This window comes from Rhamphochromis sp. 'chilingali' (genome assembly GCF_963969265.1).
Source record: "Rhamphochromis sp. 'chilingali' genome assembly, chromosome: 15".
Taxonomy (NCBI): domain Eukaryota; kingdom Metazoa; phylum Chordata; class Actinopteri; order Cichliformes; family Cichlidae; genus Rhamphochromis; species Rhamphochromis sp. 'chilingali'.
Window position 1 is genome coordinate 27,490,086 of NC_137942.1, and position 11,074 is coordinate 27,501,159.

At 39.8% G+C, this 11,074-nt stretch overlaps 1 protein-coding gene across 2 annotated transcripts; it reads left to right on the forward strand.

The window, feature by feature from the left end:
* Positions 1 to 702: 702 nt before the first annotated feature.
* LOC308411673 (uncharacterized protein) lies at positions 703 to 9,964 on the forward strand. 2 transcript variants are annotated; one of them, XM_080905648.1, is made up of 7 exons: positions 703 to 2,566; positions 5,308 to 5,386; positions 6,190 to 6,466; positions 6,713 to 6,882; positions 8,248 to 8,391; positions 8,489 to 8,654; positions 8,760 to 9,964. In XM_080905648.1, exons 3-7 carry the CDS (start codon positions 6,208 to 6,210, stop codon positions 8,954 to 8,956), a joined length of 936 nt encoding a protein of 311 aa, XP_080761774.1. In that variant the 5' UTR covers positions 703 to 2,566; positions 5,308 to 5,386; positions 6,190 to 6,207; the 3' UTR covers positions 8,957 to 9,964. The 2 variants fall into 2 exon arrangements, with proteins under 2 accessions (XP_080761774.1, XP_080761773.1); XM_080905647.1 differs by having other exon boundaries at positions 703 to 5,386.
* The last annotated feature ends 1,110 nt before the right edge of the window (positions 9,965 to 11,074 follow it).

Sequence of the window (11,074 nt, forward strand, 5' to 3'; positions counted from 1 at the left end):
TTGCAACCACCATGTGATAAAACCAAATGGATGACATCAGCGCCCAAAACGCAACTTTCTGTTCAGCGTTCTCCCTTTTGTGGTACTGTTTTTACCCATGTGACCAATTAATTACAATATTTATTCCCCTATGTAGCAGAAATACAAATCTTAGAAAAATATCGCTTAAATGGCTTTTAAGGTCACAGAGGACACTATCCAAGTGTTTTCAGTGGTGTCTAATTATATAAAACTGACCCATAAAATAAATAGCTGGTGTAAAACATTTCATAAAGTAGTATCTGTTTTGAAAGAGTTCTGAGAACTATGCTGCTAAATATCTATCCATTCATTCTCTTCTACTTATCCAATCCAAGTTCATGGTTCTGGCTAACACACACACACACACACACACACACACACACACACACACACACACACACACACACACACACACACACACACGCATACATACTGTATGTGCGTGTGTAATGACCTCTTTCCCTTGTTTTAGTAGCTGCTGGGGTGTGGAGGAGGGTAGTTGGACTAAGACTGAGAGAGTGACAGTCGGAGTGTGACAGAACGGAGCAAACACCTCCAACGTGTGTGTATGGAAATATAAATAAGCACAGAATCCAAATGTGTGTGTGTGTGTGTGTGTGTGTGTGTGTGTGTGTGTGTGTGTGTGTGTGTGTGTGTGTGTGTGTGTGTGTGTGTGTGTGTGTGGGGTCTGTTTTCCTTGTGTGTTTTGTTGAGTTTAGCTTCCCTCGTCTCATTATTCCAGATTTGCTCTCGCTGTGTTTCCCACCTGTTTCCTCTCTGCCCCGCTCTCCCCTGTGTATCGTCTTTGCCAGAGCGTACTGTTCAGTTCACCAGCATCATTTTGTCCCATGGTCTTTGTACCGATGTGTCTCTTTGCCCTGTGTCAGTTTATTGGTTCAAACTTGGGTTCTGTTTTGATTTCTGTTTTGTCTCATGTTGGTTTTCAATCAGTTCAATAACGGGCTCGCCTTTTGTTAGCCTCCATCTGCCTCTGCGTCTGTACCTTGCATCCTCCAGCAACACATACTGACATTTGGCCCACTCTTCTTTGCACAAGTGCTTTAATTCAGGCACAATAGAGAGTTTTTGAGCATGAATGTGTGATGGTCCTGGGTTTTTGACCCTGTCTTTATCTTTTTCGACTTTCAGATTCTGTTCATTATTAAATATCTTCCGTAATTAATTAAATCCCTTGAGTTTCAGTTTTCCTGCCATCATTTCTTCCCCTGTCTAATGTTTCCAGCTAACCACCCACCAGCTGCAGTGATAGCTAGCCACCTTTCTGAGCCTGCTTTATCTGTTTTGCCATCCTCAAAGAGCAAATGTGGTCGCTGGTAACGCCTCGGTAAGCCTGAACACTGCAGCAGAAGTCAAGCACCGAAGGTCTTCCCACCTGGGTCAGTCAACCAGGCTGTGGCTAGCTCTGAGTGCAATCAATGCTAGGTCCACTCTGAGGTTCCGTCCTGGATTGATTAACACAAAGACTGAAGACACTAAAGACAAGAGCTGCTAGGTGCACATTGTTTTTGTAGCTGTGTCAGTCAGCACTGGGCCCACAGAGTGTTTCGCTGCTAGGTCCCAGTGAGAGACTGAATGTGGGCTGGCAAACCCAGAGACTGAGCACACTACACCTGTCCCAGCTGCGAGGGTGAGGGCAACCAGGCCACAGCCTCAACCCCAGCCTCCAGAGCTGCCTGTTGCCCTCTGCAGCCCCAGCCTCTGCAACCAAAGCATCCTGGACCAGCCTTTCTGCTTGCATCTACTGACACCAGGCTTTTCGCCATTGTTGACAACAATGAACCTCCTGAGGTATCCTGTCAAAACGTGAAAGTTGGTATCCCGACTTGTGCCATACAGATGATAGAGGGGAGAGTATGATAGTGCAAGGATAGAAACTGGAGCAAGGAAATGTAAGTAAGAGTTAATTTGAAGTTTCTCACAAGGGAAGTATAAAATGGACACACCGCTGAATAGATTAACTAAAAGACAAACACGGGAAAATAAAAAAAAATCACATAGAAATATAAATTCTGGGTAAAGAACAGAATTCATGGTACCATCAATACAGAAAGTCATCTAGATACTGAAACCCCAGTCTGCCATCACACTACCAGCACCAGGCGTGACTGTTGGTATAATGTTCTTTGTGTGAAATGCTATAATGCTAGTTTTATACCACATGTAATGAGACTATATATGTATGTGTGTGTGTGTAGTCACTTGAGGTACTGTAGTACTTATGTCATGTTTACCTTATAATAAAGGACAAGTAAAATATAAAGTACTATACTCCAGACTATCACAGCGAGTAAACATCTGGATCAAAACAAAAGGAAAATGAACTTTTGCCTACAATTGTTTTTTCTTGCCTCGCTCTGCTTCAGGTTTCAGGTTCCTAGAAAGGCAGTTTTCTGCCACCATCGGGGGAACGAGCAGCCCCTGAACCCCCCAAAACAAATGAAGTTGAAAACCCACCGAACCCACCAGCCCGTCTCGGCTCCCTGCACTCCTCTCGTCTGCTCTCCCTGAAAGCCCCTGGGAAAAGGTTGCCAGCCCCCCACCACATCAACCACAGTGCTCTGACATGCCTGTCTTTGTGCACATCAAGGGGAACTCAGCTTCAGTTTGTGTTGCTCACACCAGGAGTCAGATGAGTTGCTTGCAAAAAATACAGCCACACGGAGAAAAGCGTTGGTTTCAGTTCATGTGCCTTTGATTTGATTTCAGTCTGAGGTCAGATTCAGGCTCCAGAAGATATCTGTTCAGAAATGCCATTTTTTCCAGTTGTGTCAGTGAGAACTTGCATTGGGGAATTCTGACAATTTTGCTGACAATTTGGCAAAAAAGTCAAAGAAATTTCAAAGTCTTCTTTGTTGTTAATGACAGTCGAACTCTTAAGCAGTGACTAACATACCTTAGATACAAAGGTAGATAGGATAGATGATAGAAGATGTTTTCATCTTGTACATTTAATTACTCTTTGTGGCTGACATTTCCAGACAAACAAGGGTATTCATCTTGTAAAATGATAAGCAATAGTGTAAAATTGAGAGGTCGTGTGGAGTTTATGAGATATGAAAAGCGTGGTACTTTTCCCAAGTAAGTTTCAGAGAAACAGCCGAGAGTTCGTCATGCCCACAGGGGGCACGCTGTTAAAAGCTGTACAAACAGGGCAAGCTAACATCTGGGCTAATTATAATCTGCATTTGATCAAGTGCTGTGGCTTCTACTAAACTTACATGCCATCTGCACATATGCTGATTGTAAGTGTTTTTTATGAATAGTAACATCTTGAAGCCTGTAAGTAGTACAATTTAAGAATTTTTCTGCTGTCAGTCAAGGGGTTTGAACATTTTTGGGGCTAAAATTTGGGCAAAGATTCAAGAGATTCCGCTTTTGCTTAGCATTCGCACATGCAAGCTGTAGAATGAGCTGTGAAATTCTGATCTATTTCTGTCTGTGCCTTCAGTTTGATTGGTTAATGTTTTTCTCTCTTCTGTCACTCGAAATAAGCCTGATCTTCCCTGGGAGGGTGTTTTTATCAGACGTGGTATTTTTATTATGATCAAGATAAATGAAGAACTGATTAGTTTATGATACTGATTTCTGTGATATCAGTACAGATAAAGTAGTTTTTTTTTTTCCAGTCTTCTTTAAGCGTTTTAGAGAATAGCAGACATAGATTATGCTGTGCTGGGTACATAAAGGGTAAAGTACTTCCCCTTCAGTTCAAGGAAGGTAGGCTGTGTTTGATGTACAGTGAAAAGCACTAGTTTTTGCCTTTGCCATATATATGCATATTTATTTATTACTTTTCTTGTAGATTGTAGATTTGGTTCTGGGAACCATAATTAATATAATTTGGGATCATTTTTACACCGAAAATGTCACATGTTTGTAAAGTGTGTTCAAATGTTGGGGTATTTGTAAACTATAAGAACTTGTACATTTCCATGCTGGAGTTTAGTTTGGCCTGTTCAGGCGTTTGGCAAACTGAGACAAGTAACAAAGAAAAACACAAAAAACAGGGGCAGCAGATGCAATTTATATGATAAAAACAAGTCATTTTAGCCAGTTGCTAGGTGAATGCTAGGCAACGAGATGGTGTCATAATATATCCTGCATAATTCAGCTTTTGTGGATATGAAACTAAAACAGTAGGAGTGTCTAAATGGTAAAAAAAAAATGGATCAGATGATTGCCAAGCAACATGATGACATAGCTGATGTAGATGAGAACCCTCAGGAGTCTAAAGACGTACAAGGAGGAATCGTCTCATGAAGCACCGAAACACATAGATAGAGATTTGGTGCATGATAACAATGTGAAAACCCTTTTTTCACTTGTACTTCAACTAACCTTTGCAATGCTTTAAAAATAAACTGCCTCTAGTACCTCTTTCAAACTTATTACTTTGGTTATTTTAGTTAATTCTGGTAACTGTATAGATGGGCGGGGGTGCGTCTTGTCTTTGGAAGAAGAAAAAGGAAGTTGAATAAGCGACACAGTGACTCAGCTATTTTGCCTTTATTTTATTTACAACATAATTTATTAATTATTTACATGATTAATTCCTTCTAAACATTTACAAAGTGTAGCTTACTTAAAAAAAATATGATTACACATAAAGTGTACGATTATACCATGTAATGGAAGGTTTTTTAAGGCTGAAAATGTTAGCTGTATGGGTTCAGGTATAATTTAGGGAAGAATAAAAAATAAAAATATAAACTAAAACTGTGTGGGATAGGGGGACACCACATAAAACACTCCCACACGCTCATACACACGACAGGTAGGTCTACTGTGTAACTGCTACCTCAGTGTCTCAGAAGTAAAGGTTCAGATGTTCACATGAGAACAATGAGATATTCAAACTTTCCAGAGAATGCTTGGTGTATTTACAAGTACGCCCACATATATAGTCATTAAATCCAGCAGTGACACAAGCAAATTTCTCCCACATTAAATAAGGTTTCATCGTGACTTTGGCATCATGACAACTTAACTGATAGCCCCAAGACACCAGCTGATCAACCCTTTCTTTTATAATTTTACATTTTTATTTATTTATTTATTTTTGTTTAGGTTTGTATTTTATTGGGGTAAAAAAAAAACACAACAAAAACAAAAAACTCCTATAAAACGATGCTTACAGTGAAAATAACTCATTTTTTACTAATAGATGCGAACGGGTCAGGGCATTTTGCCACCTCGTGCCTCCAGTCAAACAATGTTCAGCAGCCTTTCAAAATCAAATCAAATCTCTTTGTGTCATGTCATCAGTCGATGGGTGTGAGAAAGTGAAAAGAGGACGTTGTCAGCTACAAGGACACAAGAAACACTTCAGCTGCGCAATACAGAGGTAAGAAGAGCAATTTATCTGGTATCCACTTGTTACTGTGTCATAGTTAATCTCAGCTATATTTTTCCACATTTCTATTTGCACCTAAAACATGACAAAAGTAATCATCTGGTGCACTGTGACATTTGTGCAGGATATTATTTCAGAACATAGCGAGGTTAAAATATTGTTACCTACTGTCACTCAGGCTAAAGCTAGCGGAAGATTTAGAGGCAACATTTTTTAGCAAGTTTAAATAAACTAGTTTTACATCCATGCTGTTGCCTCGCCTAGTTGTCTTTTCTGTTTTCATTTTCAGGATCTTCTCTTCCTTGTTAAATAAATGAAATTTTATAATGCTAAATTTCAGAGCTACAAATATTCGCCCCTTATGTGGTGACTAAAACAAAAAAGGTCGGTCACAATATGAATCAGTTGTTTTGTGCACGCACTTGTTTCATTTTGAAAATGTGCGAGTCAACATGCGAGGTCAAAATCCTTAATGGCGCCGCTGCTGTTATTGTTCTTAAAAAAAGAGAGAGAACATCTAAATATATTGTTTGCACTTCAAATAAAAGTATAAAAAGTAGCAGAAGTGTCAGTTTAGAAGATGTATGACACCACAACAGGGTTATCCTCACTGAGGGCTTTGTGCAGGTGGCAGGCTGTATTTCTTAAGGAAACCTCAAGCTTTGGCATTGTAACTGAACACGTACAGGTGCACGACATCTAAGTGCACGAGGCTCTAAAAGTGACATGAAAGAGTTGGCTTATCAGACTCCTGCAGCTTTCTGATACATGATTTTTTTTTTGCCTCCCATCAGTTCAGTCGACACTCTGCCATGCCAAGATCGTTCCTCGTCAAGAGTAAAAGGACTCACCTCCTCAGCCCGTCTAAGGATGCCTTTAGACAGCAGTGCCTATCCCAGAGAGATGCTGAGGTGCCAGTGGCTGGAAAGGACGGCAGACGTCCTGAAGATGCTGCGCAGCCTTCGTCCCCCATCTATGGGGTCAAAGATTTTGCGGCCGAAGCCTACTTGCCGTGGAGTCGGGTGGCGGTCCGATCTCACAGTGACCCCACGCAGGACCGTTGGCCTTCAGGTATGAATATTTCTAGCATTGTTTGTGTATGTCTGTGTATACCTGAGCTTGAAATACTACCACAGTAAATACGCAATGTGTGTCAATGTGGCTTGTTATTTAAAACAATACCAAACGGATTCCGGTTACACCAAAGTTCTTTGTTTTTCTTGTACTCAAAGCCACAAAAAGAAATGCAAAAATGGTTCAGAATGATTCACACATCAATGAACTAATGACATTTGTATTCTCATTCTTAAAAAAAAGCCCCCTTGGAGAAAATAAACGCTCCTCTGCTGGTCTCGCCGTGGTTGGCAGACAGACACCAAGCATCTGAGAGAGAGCGAGAGCTGGAGAGACTGGTCTTCATGTTAGTCAACCACACATCGCACACTGACCTCAAATCCCCCGTCAGTGATTGCCCGCTGTGCGAGAAGGTAGGAGGCCTGTGGGTTGTAAGAATTATTAGTCTTTGCTGTTGATGTTCTTATCAGTGTCACAGAGAAAAAGAAATCACAAGTGGAGAGAATACTCTGAACCGCTTCATCTGTCTGTGCGTTCTCATGAGGAGGAATTTGAAATGAGTCCTGATCTCTCTAAAACTTTATTGATAAGAAGGTTTTGTTTGCATTTAGAATGCACGCGTTCGTATACGATCATAAGCTGTATGCTAAGTTGGAAGCTCATATCCAGAAAAATCTCTCTGCTTTTTGAATCAGCATCGATGACAGTCTAAAAAACGTTTATGCTGTTTAAATTGAACATCATTTGTAATCAGCTGTCCTGTTTCCTAACTGGAGCTGATGTTGGATTTTTGAGCTCACACTGATTTCAATAGTCTATAAAAAGACATAAAAGATTAAAAAACAAAACAAAACAGGATTTTGTTGTTGACCCTGTTTGTGTGAGCTGGAAATATTTGCTAATGCCCTCCTGGACAGAATGATACGGAATATTTGAGGATCTTTATAATAATTTCTAAATATGACAAATGTATTTTTGGCACATCTTATTATTGAACAGATGACACATTTGCTTATAACAGCGGTATGTGTTCACAAGTTTTAACTATTTATTGTGATTTCTAGCAGCATCGCAAATACAAAAGGTTTATTATAATAGATAATTAATGCAAAGCTGGCTGACGCCTAAGCCGCGTGTTCTCCAAATATTAAGAAAAGACCTTTTATTACCTTTATTCAAATGTTTTGCTGAAGATGAAATTCAATTTAAACAATCGAGGTGCTTTAACAGGCGCCGTCTGGAAACAAACGAAGAGTGAGTGCAGTGTTTGCAGAGCATGCTTAGAAAGCTGAAAGTAACAGTTCATGCATCAACCTACATGCGCCAGTCAGATGCAGCCTGCAAGGAATATTGCCATTTACTTTGGTTACTCACAAAAACAATTGCACTTTTAAATGATTGTGCACACTGTTTGAGCACCACTGGAGAATTGGCACAGCTGTAGCTCATCATGTTTTGTGAAAGCTTTGACATTTTGGGAAATGAGATAGATGAGATAAGTTATAACCCAACGACTGGAGACGAGAAGGAAGCAGCCAGCCCAGCTCTGCCCTCGGTGCCAAAATCTGCTTACAAGTGCCTCTCGTTGTTTTATTATGGATCGAACAAATGAAATGCAACAGTACACTAACATTAGACACTGATTACTTGTTGCAATCGTATTTCCAAGGCAATGGCGTTTTGATACAAAGCAATTTTCCATACTGATGAGCTGTTTAAATTCCCCTTATTTAAATAGCTTCTCACTAGTATTCTTCTTCATTGTCTGCCTCCCACAGTCCCTTTCAGAAGTCTTAATACCAGGAGGTGGTCTACAGGTTTGTAATGTTTTCTCTTCTCCACTGGCAACATCCCCCACGGCCACAGACATCTCCCACATGCCCTTTGGCTTCAGAACAATCAGCAGCTATGGTAGAGCTAAGGTACAGTAGCCTGATAATACTCAGACTCATAATAAGCTGAACCAAGCTAATCAACATGGTTCTTAATAGCTGTGTGTTTGTGTGTATAAATGTGCAGGAGCGTAGTTTTGGCTGCAAGGTGTGCGGAAAGGTGTTCAAGCGTTCGTCCACCTTGTCAACCCACCTCCTCATCCACTCAGACACTCGACCCTACCCCTGCCAGTACTGTGGCAAAAGGTTCCACCAGAAGTCAGACATGAAGAAACACACCTTCATACACACAGGTGGGTGAACGCAACAGTTTGATTTAAACCTTGCTCTTAAATGCTCCAGCTCTGAAAAAAAAAATAAATGTTCTCCTGCCCCCTTTTTTTCCCTCATCTGCTCAGGTGAGAAACCGCATGTGTGTAAGGTGTGCGGTAAAGGATTCAGCCAAAGCTCCAACCTCATCACCCACAGCCGAAAGCACAGCAGCTATCGGCCGTTCAGCTGCCCCCGTTGTCAGCTCAGCTTCCAGCGCAGGGTTGATCTACAGCGCCACCAAGAGACGCAGTGTGGTTACGGGGACATGTACACTCAAACCTGAGCCCATGAAGCAAAGAAAGTAAAAGTGGGCAGGGTGACATCTGTTGTAAATGTAAAAGTCTGAAAAATATGCTTTTAGTAATAACATGCTTAGAAGGGAATAAAGGCAGACTGGTTAGCTTGAAGAACTCTACAGGGACATCTTTGATTAAAACTCCCAAAAGTCATTCACAAATGATGATAAGGTTATTTTCTAAAGATTTTTTGCAAAGCAAACGTGTTCCGAAGGTAATGAGATGTTATTTCCATTGCAATATACGTGCGCCTGTGCGTGATTGTCCCATTACTGACTGAAGAGCATGCTTAATGTCCTGCTGCTGGGTCATGACACAGAAGACTCACAGTGATCACTCACAGGATTCCCCTTGACTACTGCATGCACATGAAGTCTAGTTTGAATTTGCTTTATAAAAATAAAATAAAAACACTTTGTTACCATTTCAACAGCACATTTGGTAAAAGTGTTTAAAGTTGCAATATTGTTACATTAAAGTGGTCAGTCGCTTAAAAAAGAACAAAAGACATCCTTCCTGTTTTGGTATATCAGCCGCAGAGTTGTGTGCCTTATCTTTAAGCTAATTGAAGTAATTGGTGTCTTGCAGTTTAAAGCAGCAGCAATGGCTAATTGAGAAGAAAAACCAACAAAAATCACACAGGAACTGTTTTCTTTCTACACCAACCAGCCATCTATCTTAGCAGGTAGCTCCAAGACAGGCCGTGCTTATGTGAGCACATGTGTATTAAAGTGTACTGAAGATCTACCCAGAGTTCAAGTTTAAGAATGATCACATCCCACCCAAATGTCAGCAGGTTCAGCAGTTTAGTTACAAATATGAGACACATATTTGTAACACAGGCTGCTGGGCTGAATTGCAAATGTGCGTTTTCATATCAAAATGTCAATGTTTCTATGCAGCTGCTTTCCTGTGATGTTGTGCTTTAAACTATGACCATAAGACATGAAAGGAGGCTTCCATCATTAAAACCATTTTCTTTATCACATGAAACGAGAGCTGCTGAGTCTTTAAGCTCGGAGTCTGTCCCTACACAGCTCCTGTCCATGTCAGTCTTCCGTTAATCACGTATTATTTTTTTTAATGTATCAAATCGGACAATAATAAATATCAAAGTAGACTGAGAGCTTAAGTCCCCTGTAATTAAATGTAATTTCAGTGTATTTTATTTAAAACTACAATCTAATTATATTTAGCTACAAAAGCTTAAAGGCAGTGACACTGGTATAAGGTGGTAAAAAGTTTATTATACTGTAAGTAAATTTAAGTAAGTTTAAGCAGATGTAAATATTGTGAATGAATTCTGGATAGCGAGCAATTTCATGGTAATTTTGGGAAAAATAAGCAATATTTTCCAATCTTAAAATATGCTGTCCTTTTCAAGGCTTGGGCCATATTATGGAGTTATTATGTTCTTTACATCTTTATTTCATATTCATTATGTTGATGTGGATGATGGATTAATTATTATTAATTATTAATTATTCAACTGTCCTTTTATTTTACCACTATAAATGTGACAAGGACTGATCTGCCTTTCCAACTTACCAAAAATACAGTTGAAATTTGCAGGCTTATATGATCCTGTAACGATAAAACCAAGAGCCAAGTCTAACTTTTTTCACTATGACTGTTTAAACATAACTTTGAAAATGAGTGTTTGCTTTCCTGTCAAACACTGGAAAATTAGGCAAAGTTAAACCGCCCCCTAATTCAGCCTGTGTCCCAAAAAGGAAAGCGTACAATGGAAGATACTTTTCAAGAAAATGATCAAGATATTACACAGTGCTTAAAACTACTTCGATGTCATTTCTGTCTCCTTCGCTGTAAAGTTCCAAGAATTTGGTCCACTTTAAATGAGTTACAGTATCATTATTGCTTTGTTTCCTGTAAAAACCTGACTTGTTACCCCCTTATTCTAGTGTGCCTACCTTTAAGAATCAGTAGGTTAATACACTGAATTATTATAATTTCAAATAAAATACATCAAGATTCCATTTAATGAAAGGGAAAATCCACCCTTAATTTACTGACTGTATTATAAAGTGTTACCAATTAGACTTTTTCCAATAAGTGCAATACTGTTAAGTTACTGCGTTCCATTT